At 43.6% G+C, this 22,459-nt stretch overlaps 1 protein-coding gene across 1 annotated transcript in view; it reads right to left on the bottom strand.

Moving 5' to 3' along the window:
• Positions 1-21,366, bottom strand: part of LOC126983753 (receptor-type tyrosine-protein phosphatase F-like) — a 124,480-nt gene extending 103,114 nt beyond the window's left edge. The window contains exons 1-2 of the mRNA XM_050836835.1: positions 21,171-21,366; positions 12,014-12,137 (exon numbers count right to left, since the gene is read on the bottom strand). Of these exons, the coding sequence (XP_050692792.1) occupies positions 12,014-12,137; positions 21,171-21,329 (283 nt within the window). The 5' untranslated portion in view covers positions 21,330-21,366. The remainder of the gene's footprint in view (positions 1-12,013; positions 12,138-21,170) is intronic.
• Between the last annotated feature and the right edge of the window lie 1,093 nt (positions 21,367-22,459).

Here is a 22,459-nt window from a genome sequence, read left to right on the forward strand (position 1 = left end):
ATAAATCAAGTCGGTATGTAGTTGATGCGATAGAATTGAAAATTTGAAAGGGGATCTATATATTAATACGATTGTACACCTTCCTTCCTTCCTTCGTTCCTTCCTCCCTGTGTCACGCCTTGGTATCCTTGGTAACAACCTCGACCCCGTTATCTCGAACAATTCGACAGCCTCGACTCCGTTCTCCGGCCTTGGTATCATAACTACACATTTTGACTTCGTATCATATCTACACATTGTTTGTTGCTTCGTTCGTTCCTCCGGCCTTGGTATCATAACTACAGATTTTAACTTGGTATCATATCTGCACATTGAATGTAGCTTCGTTCGTTCCTCCGGCCTTGGTATCATATCTTAAAGGTTTACTAAGAAGAAGAGGATAAAGATATTTAGAAGAGGATTAAGAAGAAAATAAAGAGTATTAAGAGGTTTAGGAGAGGATTAAGAGGAACAGGAATAGGATTAAGAAAGTGAGAACAGTTAGAAGGTGTCGGGGTTAACAGCCGTACCATAAATCAACCCCTTCGACTGTCGAACATCTTCGGCCATTTTTTGCTACCATATAACAAGAAGGGGCTTACCGGAGAGGAAGGGAAAGTGTTGTAAGGCGAAATTGTTAGAATCTGGCAAGGGGTCGGGACAGGCACATCTTCGTCAGCCCCTTCGCATAGTTCTACTGTATATTTCTTTCATTAATATAATAGCAAATGATCGAGGGGTTATAAGAAAATTAATTTGATCTAATATGAATCGGCAGAAGTTTTTTTAAGTATATAAATGATTAAAACTCATTAATGGATAAAGTCTCCCACATCAGGGATTACTACATATTTTACAGGTTTTAGTTGTTTTACTATCAAGACTACGCATACAAAATGTCATATGTTTATCTCAATTACAGTTTGAGATATAAGGTGTCCCAAAAATTGGACGCTGTCCACTTTATCTAGATATGTTCATATAAACATCACCTTTGCAAACATACATTTATTGTAAACGTAAATCCTTGTACATATATCTTGTTCCCAATAGTATACATTCAAGTAATTAAGAATACTATTATTTTATTGACACATGATATCGTTAAAAAAAATGTGTTTCCATGATTATAGCATTCCACTCATTTATGGGTTTTCTGTATGATACACCTTGTGGCATCTTGGGTGTAAACCTACATTGCACTTTGTACAAGAAAATATTGCCTTTCCTGGACAATTTGCACATCTTCATAAATTTGAGCTCTCTAGCCAGTGACCATAGCCATCATACCGAACACCTTTTAGGGGTGTGGGAGCTTGTTTGTCCTGCGATGATGGTGTGCCGTAAATTTTTAGTATGGTGATAGCAAGCTTCCTTCGAAAATCAAGTAATTTGCTGTTGTTATCTTTTTCCTTTCTCCATAATAGCCATGCATTTACAATTGCAACATCAAAGAAATATACAAAAATTAGCATCCACCATTTATTTTGTCTCATCCCTGTGCGATAACATGCAACCATTTTATCCATGAGATCCATGCACCCCATGTGAACATTGTAGTTTTTCACAGAGACTGGTTGTGGATGTTGAATGTATTTTTTCTTTTCCCTGGAATATCTTTGTGTTGTGCCAATAGCAGGTGAATCAAAATTGGATGTTATTGTCAAAACATTGTTATGTTTATATTTCACCACCATTACTTATTTAGAAGATGCAATTTCAACACTGCCTTTGCTTTTTCTATTGAATTATACCTTGGTGGGAAGCGGACAGGCTGGTATTCTATTTTTTTCTAACTGTCCCTGTATCACATATTCCTTCTTCTGACAGATACTGCAACAGGCTATAAGATGTAAAATAATTATCAAAATATACTCTGGCCTCCACTCTCAGAAGCTTATGGACCTGATGGAGTGCCCCCTATTGTCCTCATAAACTGTGCTTCCGTGCTGACACCCTGCCTGGTCAAACTCTTTCTCCTCTGCCTATCAACATCTTCCTACTTCCTGCTGGAAGTACGCCTTCATACAGCATGTGCCTAAGAACGGTGACCGTTCCAATCCCTCAAACTACCGCCCTATAGCTTTACTTTCCTGTCTATCTAAAGCTTTTGAATCAATCGTTAACCGGAAAATTCAAAAGCACATTTCCACTTCTAACCTTTTATCTGATCGCCAGTATGGGTTCCGCAAGGGGCGTTCTACTAGCGATCTTGCTCTCTTAACTGATTCTTGGTCATCCTCTCTTAGCCGTTTCGGTGAAACTTTCTCATTTGCGCTAGACATATCGAAAGCCTTCGATAGAGTCTAGCACAAGTCTTTGCTTTCTAAACTACCCTCTTTCGGATTCTATTCCCCTCTCTGTTCCTTTATCTCCAGTTTCCTTTCCGGCCGTTCTATCTCTGCTGTGGTAGACGGTCACTGTTCTTCCCCTAAACCTATTAACATAGATGTTCCACAGGGCTCTGTCCTATCAACCACTCTCTTCCTGTTATTAATAAATGATATTTCCATAACAAACTGTCCTATCCACTCATACGCTTATGACTCCACTCTGCATTATTCAACTTCTTTCAACAGAAGACCCTCTCAACAGGAATCACATGACTCCAGGCTGGAGGCTGCAGAACGCTTAACCTCAGAATTTACTATCATTTCCGATTGGGGTAAAAGGAACCTTGTGTCCTTCAATGCCTCAAAAACCCAATTTCTCCACCTATCAACTCGACACAATCTTCCAAACACCTATCCCCTAATCTTCGACAACACTCAGCTATCACCATCTTCAACACTAAACATCCTCGGTCTATCCTCAAAATCTTAACTGGAAACTTCACATCTCCTCTCTCACTAAATCAGCTTCCTCGAGGTTGGGCGTTCTGTATCGTCTCCGCCAGTTATTCTCCCCCGCACAGTTGCTATCCATATACAGGGCCCTTGTCCGCCCTCGTATGGAGTATGTATGCATACTCCATACTGGGGAGGCGGTGGCTAGGGGAGGCGGTGGCTGAATCGACAGAGCAACACCACCGCGTTCAGGAGGACGCGAGTTCAATCCCCGCCCGGTGCCACCAAGCTGGGATTTTTCAGCCGCCGCCGAGTGGCTTAAAACTACCCACATGCTGTCCAGAAGACCACCTATCAACCCGGACTCTAGATTCTAGGATTAAAGATGAGCTCCGGGAGGGCAGCATGAGCCAATGCAAGATGGCGCCACTATAAACACTCGCCTGCGCCAGAACGGGCTGGGCCGACCATCAAGACCCACCGGGAAGAAGCCTTGGGCCGACCATCAGGCCCCACCGGGAAAAAGCCTACCGGCGCTATAGGCCGCGACGTAAAAAAAAAAAAAAAAAAAAAAAAAAAATCTTACGTGCATCTCACACAGCTCTCTTGGACAGAGTGGAGTCTAAACCCCCTAATACACTCATCCTGTGTCGTGGACAAGTTCGGCATCTTTCATGCCTGTTCTTGGCCATTCGGGGACATGTCTGCGTCCACTGCGCGACTTTTGACAGTTTAATGTGCATGAAAAATTCGCGGCCGTTCGCCGAATGTGCACGAATGCTAAATGGACGCCGAATTGTCGCCGAAATGTCACCGACATGTCCCAGACAATTCGGCGTCCAGTTTGCGGTGTTCGGTGAATTGTTGCCGAATTTTGACCGTTGAAATTTTAATTTTGTTGGCGAATTTGTCGCCGACATGTCGCCGACTATTCGGGGACATGTCTCCGACATGTCGCCGAATGGCCAAGACTATTCAGGGACATGTCCCCGAATATTCGGCGAACATTCGGTGAATTAATCAAGACACGGCAATCGGGTCGCGGTGGGAGATGTACACGGGGGTCTATCTATCTACAGTGTAGATAGATAGTGTAGATTCTACACTATCTATCTCTCTATCTATCTATCTATCTATTTGTCTGTGTGTATCTCTCTCTCTCTCTCTCTCTCTCTCTCTCTCTCTCTCTCTCTCTCTCTCTCTCTCTCTCTCTATGGAATAAAATAATATAATAATAAATAGTAAAAAAGAAAATATGAAAAACAAGAAGAATCATGAATTTATAAAATAGGAATGAAACTAACATTTTCATTTATTTGATCATTTATTTATTATTCATTACTTTATTTATTTCTTAATATCATTATTCTGCCGTTATTTAACCTTTGTTTCATTTTTCAGTTATGTAAATTAATTTCTTCTTTCAATTAATGGTTTGTTTATTAATATTACGTAACATTCGTTCATTCTAAAATATTTATAGGAGGGCAAAACAAAAACAAATCTCATTTATACATTTTATTACACATACTATCATACATATTACCACACACGGTATTTACTCGCCCACAACAATTTGCGAGAGACGAGGTGGGCTCTTTAGCTGCCGATGAAGAAGTGTGTTGCACCCCGGATTCCCGTGCTTTTATATGTCACATGGGCATCAGATGATCAGTTGTCAGAAATCTTGGCACTGTCCGGGAATTGTCACCAACATGTCGCCGACACTGCGGGGACATACGAAGACAATTCGGAGACTTGTCGCCAATTATTTGGCGACAAAAAAGCCATTAAAATTTCAGATTTTGAACTCGGCGACATGAACGCCGAATAGTCGGCGACATGTCTCCGAATTGTCCCCGAATTGTCTTGAGCATTCGCCGACATGTCGCTGAATGGTCACAAACTGTAAGAATCTTGGTCATGTCGGCGAAGCGGTCGCCGAATCTTTTCACGAAGTGATTCGGCGACAAGTTCGTGGCCAAAATTCGGCAGTGTATTTGGGGCTTAAGGCTCTTCGTCTCATCAGCTCTCCTCCTCTTACTGATAGCCTTCTACCTCTTAATTTCCGCCGTCATGTTGCCTCTCTTTCCATCTTCTATCGATATTTTCACGCTGACTGCTCTTCTGAACTTGCTAACTGCATGCCTCCCCCCCTCCCGCGGCCCCGCTACACGCGACTTTCTACTCATGCTCATCCCTATACTGTCCAAACCCCTAATGCAAGAGTTAACCAGCATCTTCACTCTTTCATCCCTCACGCTGGTAAACTCTGGAACAATCTTCCTTCATCTGTATTTCCTCCTGCCTACGACTTGAACTCTTTCGAGAGGAGGGTATCTGGACACCTTTCCTCCCGAAATTGACCTCTCTTTCGGCCACCTCTTTGGATTTTTTTAGGAGCAGCGAGTAGCGGTCGTTTTTTTTTATTACTGTTTCCTTTTTTTTGTGTTCCCTTGAGCTGTCTCCATTTTTGAAAAAAAAACTTTGTATCAAGAATTTTTAGGTACTTTTGCATTTCTAAGCAGTTTTTTTTACTTTCACCCCGTACACCTAGACCAGTTTGAACACTTTTATTGTCATTTTTACCCATGTATACATCAAAAGCATACATCTATCCAGCAGATGAGCATAAGGCCCAATTCTTAAAACCAAATCTTATTGGTTTTCCTGTTATGTATTGTTTGGCAAAGTGCCTTCCAAAATAGGGAATCATGATTCATCAATGGATAGATGTTCATCTAATACTGATAATTCAAGGAATTTGTGGCTAAAATTATCTAACATAGGCATAATTTTGTACAGTCTATCATTGGGGTCAATTTTAGAATTGTCATTCAAGTGAAGGTGGTGCAGAATTGTCTCGAATCGCCTACAGCGCATGGCATCTGACAAAATTGATAGTGTCACATTCTCTAGACCAATATTGTCTTTTGATGGGATACTTGGCATAACTCGAGAGAAGTAAAGCCCCCATAACTACCCATAGTTCACTTTTTGGCATACTGAGTGTCTCATTTCTCAGTTGGGCATACAAGTTTGTCTGATTTATTATATCTTTTTTTTCTTCATCTTAAGCATGTTCATAGGTAACAAGACATCAAACGGCAAAGTTACTTTGACGTAAATGTGCAGCAAACAACGAAGTAATTGAATTCGTAGATGACGATTTAGTACAGTTTGCCTTAAAAAGAAGAAAAATGGGAAAAGAGAATGGGTTTCTTGAACCAGCAGCTGGAGGGGGCTCCCTAAGATTGGCTGACGGTTCTGTGAACGTGCTTGCGATTCGCTGCAAGGCCAATTACGTCATCAACCAATCAGCGGCCTCGCTGACTTAGCGCGCCTCTAACTACCATCTAAGGTTTGCTTCGTGAATCTGACGCTAACGTCGGTCGCTAAATCAATAGTGCGTAGTTATGTTAGTTCGTAGTTGGTGAGTATGTTTGTGACTTCCGCCCCTGGCGCGACTCGTCTCTGCCTGCTCATCACAAATCACGCCTGCCACCTTACTCAACTCCTTCTTGACACTGGACATCCGAGATTCAACCTCATCTTTTACCACATATATTTCTTTAGATAATTCTTGCTTGAATTTATCAATTTTTTCAACAATGTTGGTAGCAAGAGAAGCTTTATGAAGACATGGAGTGCAAATCCAATTTATTTTAGGTACATTATCCTGCTTGACTCCAGTCAAATTAGCACACTTCACATGGCACCAGCTTGGACACAAACAGCATGCAATCTACTTCTCGCCTGTAAAATCTTCACAGACACAACATGAATATCTCAGACTGCTGGTTCTGCCCGCCATTGCCGACTAAGCAGTTCCAAGGAGCTCACGCCGCACGCGTCCTCACCCTACCACTCTCACTCACTGTTTTCAGCCATTCTATATCCTATTTCTTTGGTAATTTTGCTTTGCTTAGGGCCCTTATTATTGGCTTTAGCTATTTCAGAATTACTTTCAGTTATACTGGTACACTCATCAACATTATGAGGAATAAAATCACAGGTTGTACTCAAAAGTTCCTTCCTTAAATGGCTGATGTTTCCCTCTGCCTCATCATCAGATTTGTCAGAATCTTGGTTTGTAATACTATTTATTTCTGGTTCAGGTGCATGCAGTATAAGATCTCTACCATCTGCTCCATCTTCTTCCAGCAATGCCAGGATCTCATGAGTTTATAGCCTGAAATAGTGAAAAAAAAAATTGTGGCTGTAGCATAGTGTACGGTAAATTCACGGCACAGCGTCCAATTTTTTGGACACCTGATTTATTAATACTATCTTACAGAGGTGGGCAAGTGTGGTACTTTGTGCGGTAGTGCGGTAGTACCGCATTACAAAAACATACCGTAACATTTCTGAAAATACCGCACTACAGCGGACCGCACTAAAAAATCCTGCGGTACTTTTTTTGCGGTACTTTGAAAACTATCGAAGACGACATTTGCAGCGCGGCATGCTCACATGAATGTTTCTTTTTTACAGTGAATCGGACTCAATCAGTCAATCGGTATCAGTCATCAGAATCAGTAATTTAATCATTCTGAGTTTTCAGTTACTGTTCAAAATTAAATACTAAATAGACAGACTAAACTACTACACTGCGAGTCTTCTTTAACCCGCGTGGTGCCGGCCATTTCAACCCCGGACCCGTCCGTGGTGCCGGCCGATTTTTCATTTTTTTATGAGGTTAAAAAATCCTAAGCAATTGTAAGATAATAGAAAAAACATGCATGATTTATTATTGCATTTATTTTGGGAAAATCTATTGTAAATTAAGCCAATTGTACTATTTTAAGCATGTTTCCTTTGTTTGGATAGCCAGGATAGGCACTGAAGAATTTTTTAAATATTTTGACTACCGCTCCCGCCGTACCGCACACAACGTACCGCACTGGGAAAAAAAATAAAAATAGGACCGCACTACCGCAACCGCACTACTCCGGAAAAAGTACCGCACTACCGCAACCGAACTACTGATTTTTCAGTACAGCGCCCACCTCTGCTATCTTGCCATTTAATATATAAAAAATCGGGCACTTGTTACAACACTTGCATTCTTGAACACTTCATGTATCATTTCACAACTATGAAACTTAAACAATTATGGAATTTCAAACATTTATGAATATATTACTTACCCAGTCAGGCGCGAAGTAGTTGGCCTTGACGCCATCTTGGATGTTGACAATAAATGAAAGTCTCTGTCGAAAAGAATATTGGAAAACGTAATGATGTGATAGAAAATTCATGTGCGATCATAGAAAACTTAAATAAATTAAAATTATAAGATTATACAATGAATAAATCGAAAATGTATTGCGTCTAAAATATTCGACGCTACCCATTTGTGGGTTAAAAAAGTTGTTTAGGGTTTGTATCATGATTTTTTACCCTTGCTGTGTCAACACACCTGTTTGATTAACTCAAGCAGGTATAATCAAGCTTGTAGTCTTTTACTATAGCTCCGATGGGGCCCGATTTCTTTTCTAACGGCTCCTTGTTTGACGGGATGGTAACGGAGGGCAGAAAAGTGGTAGCGGCGGTCACGTGTGGACTACTGGCTGACTGGCTACCTGGGATGCCAACCGTATCACTTACGCTATGTACGCAATTATACCTATATATTTAACATTCAATGAACTATTTTATTTGTGATTATACATAAAACAATATGTATAATGACACTAATGTGTGTAAAATGCTTTCATTATCAAGGTTTCCATGTAGAGGTGTTTGCAGAAGCTACCAACCCAATACCTAGGAAGGAAAGGAGTCGGGTTCATCTTATAGTCCCCAACGGCAAAGGGACACCTTGTAAGGGAAGGGGAAGGGAAATGTGGTGGGGGATATGTATGGGACGGCCGTAAGTCAATGCTGCCTCGCCTGGTTTCCCTTTCATACCAGACTGATGACAGCCTCGTGTTGATAGGAATCAATCCTGAAAGCATCAACTTACATGCATAATTCATACCCATCGCTGGCGTGAATCATACTTTATCATTGAGTGCATGGAGTCACCTTGGTCTGGGTTCGGGTGGCAACCACACCGTGACCTTAGCTCAGTCAGTACGACTCTTTATGGTGGCTACAATTACATTTTATTGATATGAAATAAGATATAAGAAACCTTATTCCTACAGTAAAATATTTATGGATGTGGAGGGCATATGGTAAATAATTGAGCTGCCGTGTGTTGTCCTGCTGACTGGCCTATGTTTAATCTCTCTGATAAACCTTATTTTACATCAATAAACGAATACAGTAATCCTGTCGAAGAGTCACAATGATCGAATTAAAGTTACAGACCAAGATCAAGGTGATTCTGTAAACTCCACTATAGCGTCTGTGTCAGTGAGAGGAATGACTTGCTAATATATAAAATGGTGCTTGAATGACTGCCAGTTTCAACAACCTTATAATGGCAAACACTTTTGAAAATCACAAAGCATCAAGAAGATGGACATGGCACAGCTCAAATGGACAATGCCATAACCAGATTAATTATATCATGGTGAAGAGACGTTTTCAGTCGAGCGTGAACATCGCGAAGACTTGCAGCTTCCCAGGAGATGATGTAGGAAGTGACAATGACTTGCTGATGATAACTTTCCAACCAAGTCTGAAAACAATCAGCAAACAGAAGCACACACGGCTCCAGTTTGACCTCTAAAGCTGACGGATCCTGAGGTAGCAGGGACCATTCAGGCCATGATAAACGGGAAAGTTGCAGCACTCTTCATCCTTGAAGTGGAAGAGGATGCAGACGTCAACACACTTGTTAACATATTTAACACTGCAGCGACCAAAACTGCCAGTAAGATCCTCGGCAAACATGACCCCGTCAGAAAGCCTTGGGTCACAGCAGATGTTCTTGATCTGTGCGACAAGAGGAGAGAACTGAGGAACAAGGAAAAAGAAGTAGATGGAGCAAGAAAAGTATAGAGCAGTTAGCAAGGAGATAAAGGAAAATATGAAGAAGACAAAGAAGACATGGATAGAGGAGCAGTCCCAAGACAATGAGGACAACCTACAGAAAAACAACAGTAGGAAAGCATACCAAATTGTAAAAGATTTGACAACTCCTGAGCAAAGGTGAGTTTCCACCATACAGGACATGTCAGGGAAGTGCCTCACAGAAGACAAAGCCATTCTCAATTGTTGGACAGAATGCTGCTTCGAATTATACATTTTCAGCACAACAGAAGACCCGCAAGTCCTGAATGTTCCCCCAGTAACAAACAATGACAACTTCCACATACTGCGTGAAGAAGTAGAGGCCTTGAAACTGGGGAGAGCAGTGGAGGTAGACAACATTCCAGTAAAGTTGGTGAAGGAAGGAGGAAATGCCATGATCAGTGCCTTCACTGTCATTTGTAACAAGATCTGGCAAACTGGTGAGTTGCCAACACCATGGACCCAATCCCTGATCATCACTCGCCCCAAAGAAAGGCAATTTACAACTATGCCAAAGTTACTGAACCATCAGTCTGATCAGTCACCCGAGCAAGGTGATGCTGAAGATCTTTTTGAACAGACTAAAGCCGCAAAAAGAGAACATCATTATTGAAGACCAGGCATGGTTTAGAGCAAGTCGCAGTACTACCGAACAGATTTTCAACTTGAGGATAATGTGTGAGAGATATCATTAGCAGCACCAGCAGGACCTGTACCACATTTTTGTGAATATGAAGAAATCCTTCGACAGGGTGTAGCATGCAGCCTTATGGGCGACCATGAGACTGTACAACATCAATGTCAACCTGATTAGGAGCATATAATGCCTTTACGATAAGGCTACCGGCGCAGTCTTCCTCAATAGTACCATGGGCGACTGATTCAAGATAACTGTTGGAGAGAGGCAGGGCTGTTTACTCTCACCCACTATTTTCAACATTAACCTGGAGAGAATTATGACTGTCGCACTGGAGGGACATCAAGGCTCAGTAAGCATTGATGGCAGGATAGTAACAAACCTACGCTTGGCCAATGACATCGACGGGGTAGCAGGAGAAGAGCAGGAACTAGCCAACCTAGCAGAGTGCCTTGACAAATGTTCTGTAGCATTCGGCATGGAGATAAGCGGCGAAAATAAAATACTGATGACCAACAAACCCCAATGGCATCAACGCTAATGTCATTATCAGGTATAGTAACTAGAGACAGTTCAGAGCTTCAAGTACCTCTGGCCAATTATTTCAGATGAGGGATCAAAAGCTGAAGTGCTCTCCAGAGTTACGTAAACGACAGCAGCGCTAGCCAGACTGAGACCCATCTGGAATGACTGAAACATTGCAGTCAGTTTCAAGATCAGACTGATGCGCTCCCTGGTCATTGCCATATTCCGCTATTCCTGTGAGACGTGGACTCTGACAAATTAATTTGAGTGAAGGATTCAGGCATTATAGATGATATGCTTCCCCAAGATCCTTAGCATCTCATACAATCAACTTGGAGGTCCAGACCAGAGTAAGGCAAGCCATTGGACCATATGAAGACCTGTTGTCACGGTGAAAAGAAGGAAAATGAGTTGGTATGGTCACGTATCAAAATAGACAGGACTTGCCAAATACATTCTACTAGAAACAGTGCGAGGAGGCAGAAGGAGAGGAAGAGAGAAAGAGATGGGAGGACAATATCAGTGAATGGACTGGCCTCGCACTCAGCGGCTGCCTAAAGCCCCGTTCACACTGTGCTGACTCTGGGCCACGACTACCCACGACTCTAGGGTACACGAGGTCTTGAGTGTTGATGGGAAAGGGTCGGGCATGTCTTGAAAGAGGTCTTGAAACTGTTGCCGAATGCTGCGCCGACGTCGTGACGAGAGTCTGGAGTCGTGAGGGTTAGCACAACATGCTGGCAACTAGTTGGCCGAATGTCCCAGACAGTCGGCAAGACACCAAGACCTCAATAAAACCTCCCCCTCCCCCCTTCTTGGAGCGTGGTAACCAACTTGTCAAATGGAAAAGTCGCTGGGTTGTCGTGGCCCAGAGTCGACACAGTGTGAACGGGGCTTAAGAGCGTCTGAGAACCTGGAGGAATGGAGGGAACTGGTTAGGAAGTCTTCTTTGGCAACGGTTTGAAAAATCCGGGATAGGATGAAGGATGAGGATGAGAATGACTGACTCACTGTCAACATGAGGCGGAGAGGGATTGGGTATTAAAGCACAACAAGGAGAGGTAACATAACCCACCTTGTGCACTTCCCACAGTTACATAACTCAATGGTACTAACTCACCGCTCCTCTTCTCTGTCACTACCAGCGTCCAGTAGGCAGCGCCCTTCTCCAAAGGCTGGTTATAGTAACGGCCGTCGGAGGTCTTGTTGTCGCCCAAAGTCACTTGTAGCCTCGTATCATCCTCCTGTTGACAATTATTTTCCATCAAGGCTACTCGTACACTCCTGGAGAATACATGATGATACAATTTTCTTTTTGGTTGTAGTGATCGTAGAGTGACAGAAGGGAGCAAGCTGTGTTATCATTTGACGAAAAAAACATCAAAATATACTAAATGCAGTATTATATGTGTCAAGGCCATTAGCATGCTGGGAGGATAGGTGTGCTTGTACACTCACCCAAAACTTCTTGAACACCTGGGCACGATGATGTTGAAATTAATCGATCGTGGCTAGTCGCCTCGGAATGTTTGGTACCCCTGATTGTGATGACACACCTGCATCCATTACTGCATATGATATGTTTTGTGACTGTGTTGAACTTGACACCGGAGATTTCGTGGTCGCAGTAATTCATGCTTGCGTCAGTCGCAGCGGAGACCTCACAAGACCGGACCACAGTCATCATCATCCTTCACTCTAAAGGCCTCAGTTATCGCTAAATAGCACGGCAGATTGGTGTGTCCATCTCTAATGTCCGCAGATATATGGTAACAGGCTCCACTAGCGACACGTCTCGGAGCCTTGAAGCAGACATAATTAACAATGTAATCGGCGCAGGGCCTGCATCACTCAATACTTAATAAATACCTCCCATTCTCATATATAGTATACCTAACCAAGCAGTCGCAGTACCTGGTTTACATATTAATTTTGGCAGCTATTACAATTGTGTATACTTTTACTGGCAATTGTACGCCTAAACTACCACCTGGAATTATAAATCTCTCATTTGGATAGGAATGACGTCAGCCATAGCATTTGAACTGACTGTTAATGTCCTGAAGAGAAATGGGTTACAAAATAATATTATCCACACCAGTCTCATAATAATTGTCAATAATTTATGCAATGTATTGACGACTTAATGTCAATGGCACGGTGCTAAATTAGTTAGCACTAAATGACATCATCCAACAGAGGAAAAACACCCTTGTGACAAGTAATTATCACAGCAACATAAAACCAATTATTATGCAACGATTATTTAACCGATTTATTCACACCACAATATATAAGCAATGCATAATCGAGATCGGGCGACAAGGCCTATCAGTGCACACGTAATAGCCTCCTGAGCCACTGGCACCTCGCTCTTTCAGCCAGAGCATGAGTTCACTGGGCTACCACCCATTCTACACGGGGAGAGGTGATTCAAAATTCTTAGCCCGCGTATCTCAGAATGCATCGTGCTTCCAGAGTTTGAAAAGTTTTTGGTGAGTGTATAGTAGAGGTGAGATTACATATTAACACAGCACCGCCCTCGGCCACCCGAAGAAGTGTTAAAAAGGTCGGTTAGGTTTCTTTTCTTTTCACAATGAAGCGAAGGAAGCGAAAGAAGCAACCAAAGGCAAAAAAGCAACAATAAAACAGAAGTCTGCGAAATTCTGCTCCTATGAATTAAAAAAAAAAAAGATAGTGGCCATAAGAAACTGTCAATTTTGAATGGACAAGTATCTTCGCACTCCCCTTTTGAAGAAGTTCAAGTTGTAGACAGGAGGAAATACTGCCGCATGAAGGCTGTTCCAGGGTTTATCAGCAAAAGGGATGAAGGAATGAAGATGCCGATTAACTTTTGTATCAGAGACCTGGAGGCATAGGGATGAGCAAGAGTATAAATTCATGACCAATGGTGCCGCAGGATAAGGGAAGGCATGCAGTAAGCAAGTTCAGAAGAGCATTCAGCGTAAAACATCAGAGAAGATATTTAGATTAAAAGGCAGAAGACTGTCAGTATACGAGGAGAGGAATTGATGGGACAAAGAGCTTATGACTTTACTCTGTCTAATATAGCGGTGTTTGTGGAGCCTACTAAAACCTACTCTATATGAGGACGAACAATGCATTTGTATATATACAACAACTAGAAGGGCGAAACGAACTGGTGGAAAATATATAGGATGCCTAACCTCGAGGAAGCTGATTTAATAAGAGAAGAGATATGAGGTTTCCTGTTGAGATTTTGAGTGAAGAATAGACCAAGAAAATTTAGTGTGGAAGAAGGGAACAGCTGATTGTTTTCAAAGAATACGTGAAAGGTGTTTGGAAGGTCGTGTTAAGTTGACAAGGGACACCAAGGACACCAAGTTCCTCCTGCCCCATTCAGGAATGATAGCAAGGTCAGAGGTCAAGCGTTCTGTAGCGTCCAGCTGAGGGTCTTGTAATTCTTTTAATTCTTGTAGAAAGGGTCATCTGCTAAAATATGTAGAGTACTGCAGGATAGCGTCATTATCGTAGGAATGGATAGAAAAATCAATGCTACCTTGCATGGTTATACTCTAATACCCAGCTGATGACATCCTGGAACATAAGAACATAAGAACGTAAGGAGTCTGTAAGAGGCCGGTTGGCCTATACAAGGCAGCTCCTGTACACTCAACCCCGCCTTACCTCACCATCCATGGCTTTATCTAACCTCTTCTTGAATGTATCTACGGTATTGGCACCCACAACATGGCTCCCAAGCCTGTTCCATTCGTCCACCACTCTATTGGTGAACCAATTCTCGCCTATGTCATTGTTGAATCTGAATTTGTCTAACTTAAAACCATTGCCACGCGTCCTACCTGGTTCTTTAACTATCAAAATCTTATTGACATCCCCTTTATTAAAGCCCTTCATCCATTTATTGACTTCGATCAAGTCTCCTCGCAACCTTCGCCTTTCTAGAGAGTGTAGATTTATATGCTTCACCCTGTCTTCATAAGGCAAGTTTCTCACCCCCTGAATCATCTTTGTCATCCTCCTCTGGACATATTCTAGTAACATCTTTATATCCATTCTATAATAGGGGGACCAGAACTGAACTGCATAATCGAAATGAGGTCTAACTAGTGCTAAGTAAAGTTTGAGGATGACTTAAGCGCTCCTATTGCTTACGCTCCTTGAGATGAAACCCAGTACTCTGTTTGCCCGATTTTTAGCCTGAATGCATTGAGCCCTAGGACGGAGGTCAGCGCTCACTAGGACTACTAAGTCTCTCTCACGCCCAGACCTGCTTAGAGGAGTGTCATTTAAGGAGTAGCTGTGTAAGGGGTTATTCCTGCTTACACTTAAAATGCTACACTTCCCGACATTGAATTCCATCTGCCACTTCCCCGCCCAATCATATAGTCTGTCAAGCTCATCCTGGAGAACGCTAGGATCCCTGTCTGATTGGATTACTCTACCGATCTTGGTATCATCTGCGAACTTACTGACATCACTACTAATTCCTGTGTCCAAGTCACTGATGTAAATAATAAAATGCAGAGGACCCAGCACCGACCCTTGTGGGACTCCACTCGTAACACTGCCCCATTCAGATTTTTTACCATTGATTTGCACTCTCTGCATCCTACCACTAAGCCACGCCCTGATCCAGTTCAAAACTTTCCCATCTACGCCGTGAGCCTCTAATTTTAGTAACAGCCGGTGATGAGGGACTTTGTCGAACGCTTTACTGAAATCTAGATACAATATGTCATAGTTTTCATCTCGGTCAACCGCCTCGATTACTTTAGTGTAGAAGGACAACAGGTTAGTAAGGCAAGACCTATCCTTTGTGAACCCATGCTGTGAATCTTGAATTAAATTATGCTTTTCTAGATGGTCCCGAATGTTCCCAGCTATAATTGATTCCAACATCTTTCCTACAAATGATGTTAAGCTAATTGGGCGATAATTTGAGGTGGCTGACTTGTCTCCCTTTTTGAAAATCGGCGTCACATTAGCTACTTTCCATTGATTGGGCACATACCCAGAATTTACCGACATCTTAAAGAAATCGGTAAGAGGGCCACTAAAGCCCTCCTTGCGCTCTTTCAGAACCCTTGGGAATACTTCGTCTGTGCCCGGCTATTTGTTTTGCTTCAACCTACCAATCTCATCCTGGATTACTTGCCTAGTGATGATCACATCCCTCAACTTGTAGTTCTCTTCGCCCTCATATACCTGAACTCTTTCCGGAATGGTTGAAAACTGAGAGAAAATAGTCATTCATCATTTGACTCATATCTTCTCCATTTTCAACGAGCTCGCCCGTGTTTGTTTTCAACGGTCCAATTCTGTCCCTTGTTTTCGTTCTGTACAATTTGAAGAAGCCCTTGGGATCGCTCTTGGCCTCGTTGGCTACCCTAATCTCATAATTTCTTAATACTAGGTGGGTGTTCTTCTTCACCAACTTGGCTAGCTCAACATACCTACCCCTGAGGCGGGTTTATGCGTTCTTTATTTTCCTATAAATTCCTCTCTTCAAGCCAATCTCATATTTGAGTCTGCGGGTCATCCATTTGGGATCGTTATTTTCCTTCCTAAGTGCTTGGTAAGGGATATGCTGTCTCTGACCCTCTGCAATTACTCTAACTAAGTTATTGTAGGTCATTTCTACATGGTTCCACTGTCTTTCCGGTTCCAGCCCTGAGATCTGGCCCTCATCCAGCCCTAAGGTTCCCCAATTTACCCCCTCAAGGTGTCTTCTGAGCCCCTCATAATCAGCTCTTCTAAAGACAGGCACCAACACAGGGTTGAGTTCATGGGTCACCGCCCAGTCCAATTTAAACCTAATTTCCCTGTGATCACTGCCACCTAATTATCCTCCAACATCTAGCTCGCTGATCATATTCTCGGTGTTAGTTAAAACCAAGTATAGAATGTTGTTACCCCTGGTGGGCTCAGTTACTGTCTGCTTGAGAAAATTATCTTGAACTACTTTCAGAAGATCCTCAGATTCTAGATCACCCACCACGCCTTCCCAGTCTATATTCCTATAGTTAAAATCGCCCATTATGCAGACATTTTTGCCCCTGCTCGCCCTGCCTACCTCTTGGAGCAATATATAAGTGTCCTGCCTGCTAAGGTTGGGTGGCCTGTAAAGAACCTCTAGAATTAGTTTGTCTTTCCCTTTGTGGCGTCCACCCAAACTGATTCTGAGTCGCCATTTGTTTGAACAGAGTTGTTAGCGGAACATTTTAGTGTGTCTTTAACATAAAGTGCCACCCCCCTCCCCTTCTTCCCTTTCTATCTTTGTGAAACATCTGATAACCATCTATTTCATACTCCGACATGAAGTTTTTGTTTGCAGTATCCTCCCATGTTTCCGTGATAGCTATAATGTCGAATTTCTCGACACATGCTTTCCCCCTCAGTAAATCTATCTTGTTCCCGAGACTCCTACTGTTGGTGTAATAAGCCGTTAGTCCATCCTTTCTTGTATCCTTTCGATCACTCCTGCGCCCCCTAGTCCCAGTCTGCGATGCATAGCCACTGATGACAGGCCCTCCCCCCTCGCCTACTCGAAAAAATCTTGTAGGGTGCTAAGTGATCGCTAGAGGGAGTCTGCGAGAACCTCCACCCCCTGGAGTGACAGGTGCACACCATCCTTGGCATACAAGGTGCCTTTATCGTAGTAGAGGTCCCAGTTATCAAGGAAAAGCCAACCATTTCGCTTACAGTGGGCCGCCAGCCTGCTGTTTATTGCCAAGGCTCTGGAAAGCCATCCCTCACCTACCCCCCTCCTCGGCAAAACACCACAAACGCCCGGCACCCCTCCGGTCTCTCACTTTAGCGAACGATTCCCTGAAGCGCCGAAATATGTCTTCACTACCTACTCTACCGATGTCATTACCACCGAAACTGCAGAAGATAGGTTGTGTCCCCTCCCCTGCTAAAATCTCCTCCATCCTGTCAGATACGTGCTGGATGCCTGCTCCGGGAAAGTACACTCGAAGCCTATTTTCCTTATCCCTTGAACAAAAGTATCTGTCAATTAACCTGACTTGACTATCCCCAATCACCAGGACTTTCCTCTTAGAAACTGTCAGTAGACGGATTTTTTTTTTTTTTTTTTTTTTTTTGGCCATCAGCCCTGGCTGGGCTATTAGGCCATATTTATTATTTTTAGAGGTTTGCAATTTTTTTTGTTTTGTTTCATCAGCATCATTCATACAGTCATTCATTCACCTCATCCACATAGCTTACCAAAAAAAAGAAAAATAAATAAATAAATAAAAATATCAGAAAAAAATAAAGTAGAACAAATACATTTAAGGTGTCCTATCCGAAGCTAGCTAAGTAGGTGTGGGCGGGGACACAGGGAATACCACATTCACACACACACACACACACACACACACACACACACACACACACACACACACACACAGGGCTGTGTGGCCCAGCAATAGACCAACATCGCATATAAAAATGAGATAACATATATCAATTTTATATGTATCACCTAAAGGTTATCAAGTGGACCACAACAGTAATAGTACATTGTTTACATAAGATATATGTATGATTACCATAATATTATGTATATATTTCATATATAGTGACAAAGTAAAACCCCAAAAAAGTAATGTACTCACATCTCGTCGATCAAGCGGGTCTCTCTTAAGAAAAGCATCAATATGTCGGTCACCTCGGGAATGCCGTCACCAAGAACTGCGTCCAAGGTGATGGGAATATCCCTCGCTCTGCAGTAGTTTACCAGTGGACTGCGTTCACGGGTAAATCTACTGCAGTGCAAGATGAGGTGACTGATAGACAGCATAACATTACAAGTCTGACATATCGGTGGAAATGTTCTACTGATGTAAGGGTCAGGTGTGAGCTGGTGCAGTTCATGCGCACCCGGCTCAGGAAGATTTCGTCACCTAGCGTTGGTTTGATGGTGTTTAGAGCCAGGTCGGTCCACTGACTTTGCCACAGAAGATGTATTGATGTTTCCCCAAGAGAGACTCGACTGAAGATCACGAGGGACTTCCCAGGTCCCCTCGAGTTCGACAGCCGATTTAGCTAAGGCGTCTGCCTGCTCATTGCCGTGTATGTTGCAGTGACCAGGCACCCAGATCAGCGAGATGGACTTGGGACATGAGTGGAGTAGACGGAAGGGAAGCCGCTACAAGAAGAGAGGGAGGGGCGGCAACAGGGGAGGAGGAGGAGGAGGAGGACAATGAGTGGGAGGAGAGAGGAGGGGGATGACGTCAAAGGGGACGGGGGAGAGGAGGAGGTGGCTGAGGCGGCGGCGGGGGTGGCGGAGGAGGGGGTGACGGTGAAGGTGGTCGGGGAGGAGGGGGATGACGTCGAAGGGGAAGGGGGAGAGGAGGAGGTGGCTGAGGTGGTGGCGGATGTAGCGGAGGAGGTGGTGGGGAGGCGGTGGAGGAGGGGAAAGAGGGGGAGGAGGAGGGACAGGGGAGGGGGGAGGAGGAGGAGGAGGCGGGGAGGCAGTAGCAGAGGAGGGAGGAGGTGATGTGATGGAGGACAAGGAGAGAGAATGCGAGGAAGAGCAGGAAGAGACGGAAGGGGGGGGGAGAGGTGGAGGAAAGGGAAGAGGGGGGGTGATGAATGAGAGTCAGTGGAGGCAGAAGGGAAGGGAAGTATGGCGGGTGAGGAGAGGGGAGTAGCGGCGGTAGGAGTGGAGGGAAAGGAGGAGATGCAGGGGGAGGGAGAAGTGAAGGGAGTAGGCACTGTATGGGGAGGATCAGGGGTAGAAGGAAGGGGGGGTGAGGTACCCCCGCGAGTAGATGTGCAGGAACACCTGCGACACGCAGTGACTCGCTCCGCCAAATAGTTCATGTCCCGTGTTAACGAGTGGATCGTGGATTCCAGGTGCTTGATTTTTCTTTCATCATGCCCTGCCTTGACGCAGAAACGGCAATCTCGCTTGCCCCGTTACTTGTCCTAAAGTACTGCGGAGCCTGGCGAAGGCCACAATTAAAACAACGTTTCAAATTTGAGGGCATATTGGCTGATCCTTCCGAGGAGCGTATTGAAACAAAGGGTCCCGGGTGAAACAAAGGGTCCCAGGGGAATACGGCCGGCGAGCGGGGTTTCGTCTGGTGGCCTGGAACTTTCCGTTTATCAAGGAAAATTACAGTCTGAAACAGTATCTAATATAAACACTTCCTGGAAAATAAATAGGAAAAAAATACGTGTAGGATGTTTAGAAGGAGCTTGCGTGCACCACTGTGAAGTTGTGAGATGTATGGGGTTAGTACAGCGAGGGAGAGCAGGTGTGTTAGGGTGAGGGTGATGGAATGTAATGTATCAGAAATAACACTTAGCAGAGCAGAGTGTTGGGTAGTAGTAGTTGTTGTTCAGTCACAGCAGCAGCACTACAGCAACAGAACAGCCTCAAGAACCGCTGGGTAGCAGATAAGGAGAGCCAAAGCGTCGAAACACTGGGAGCAAGCTGATACACACGTGTACCCTCGAGGCTGGGGCAGGGTCAACTATTTCCTGCCGGCACGTTGCTGGAGGGAGAGGTGGATGGGGAGGAGCCTTGAGCTATTCTATCCTGTCCTACCACGGGTAGAATGCTAATAGTAGCGGTAGCAGACATTCCCTCACCACAGGTCTTCTGCTATCTGTTCTTCCCATGTATTCCAATGTATAATCATGGGTGTTCTTTGCTTTGACTTTAGTGTCAGCCACTCTCTTACACTCTATATCCCTTACAGTGGCATTTCTGCTTGAAAAGGAGGTAGAAAACTTTTGCATATGACATTTTACTTTGTATTTATAATAAGAAAACATAATACAATCGACAAAATCGTATCTGCTAATTCGATAAATTTTGAATGTTCAAGAAGATACTGAAAGAAAAAAAAGTTGTGGCTAAATGTTTATCTTGACACTCTCCACCTGAAGATTGAGTTGTAGAAAATAAGAATCCAGACTAGGGAAGGTTGTCAGAGTTAACCCGTGAAAGAGATGAAGTGAAGATGCTGGTTATATTTGGCATCATAAAGTTTGATGAGAAAGCATTCATTAACGAGACTTCTATCCAGCACAAGAGCATCCGGCACAGCAGCATCAGTGACCGAGTAGAACTACCTGTACTGAATATTAATGTGCAGTGACAAACCGGCAGATAACAGGCAGATGTTAACATGACTCTTGCGACACCGCTGAGGGGCCAGGGGCTCATCGTCATACGCCTGCTTCACTTTGGCCGCGTTCCATTATTTAAATTCATGACTCATCACCTAAGCGAAAACAACACTGCCACTCACCTGCTGCAGCTTGGCCGCAATGTACATTATGGGAGAGTCAACTGAACGACGCTGGCGAGTTTGATTATTTTCCTCCCTCTTCACGAGGGCGCGCGCAGCATTCATGAGCTCCTGTTCCAAGTTCCTTGACGGCACGCCTGTCCCCTGCCGCTGCACCATCACGTAGTGCCACCTGAGGGCCACACAGGAGAGAAGGGAGGTTAGTGCCCAGCAAGGGTTGGACGGCTAGGCGAGGTGCGTCTGTCACTCCTGTCTTAACGTGTGTAATTCACTTTGCTACCAAGCCGGCGCCTATATTTTTCGTTTATCCTTTCAATATGATTCCCTGTATAAGTAACAGTCCTCTTTCTCTGTCATTGCATTTTCATTTTGTGTATTTTCAGCCCATGGCTGAATACTTGCACGACACCATTAATGATTATTATGATTACACACACACACACACACACACACACACACACACACACACACACACATTGATGAAATATCAGGTCAAGTAATAAGAAAGTGCAGTGAACAGTTAATATAACCATTTATGATATTATAAATTGTTCAATCAAGACCGGGGAAGTCCCAGTACAGTGGAAGAGGGCGCATATGGTTCCATTATATAAGAGCGGAACCCCCCCAAAAAATAGCCTCTGAACTATACTGTAGACCGGTTTATCTAACACGTGTAATGTGCAAGCTGTGTGAGAAGATAATTAAAAGACAGTGAGTAGACCATGTAGAAAGAGAGGAGCTAATAAATGAAAGTCAAGTTGCATTCAGACAAGGTAAATCTTGTGTAACAAATCTAATATGTTTTACTCAAGAGTAATAGATACAGTGTAGGAGAGAGACGGATGGGCAGGCTGTATATTTTTGGACCTAAAAAATGCATTTGATAAAGTTGCACATAAGAGACTGCTGTGAAAATGAGTAAATAAGGGAGGATTGGGGAAAAAAATGACAGAATGGATAAAAAAAATTATCTTGCGGTCAAAGAAATGAGAACTGTGTTGAAAGATGAGATATCAGAATGGAGAACAGTCACAAGTGGAGTTCCACAGGGATCAGTGTTAGCACTTTTTAATATTCGAGTATAAAAATGATATGCCAGAAAAAAAAGTAGAGTTACATGGATATGTTTACAGATGACGCAAAACTGCCTAGAAAAATAGAAGATGAGGATGATTGTAATAAACCTCTAATGTGCTCTAGGGAGGTCGGACGGTGTGCTCACCCACAGGCTCCCTGCGCGACACTCCGTAGGCTTTAACAGGTGAGGGTGGCCCGATAGTTGGACC

This window comes from Eriocheir sinensis, chromosome 5 (assembly GCF_024679095.1).
Source record: "Eriocheir sinensis breed Jianghai 21 chromosome 5, ASM2467909v1, whole genome shotgun sequence".
NCBI classification, from domain to species: Eukaryota; Metazoa; Arthropoda; class Malacostraca; order Decapoda; family Varunidae; genus Eriocheir; species Eriocheir sinensis.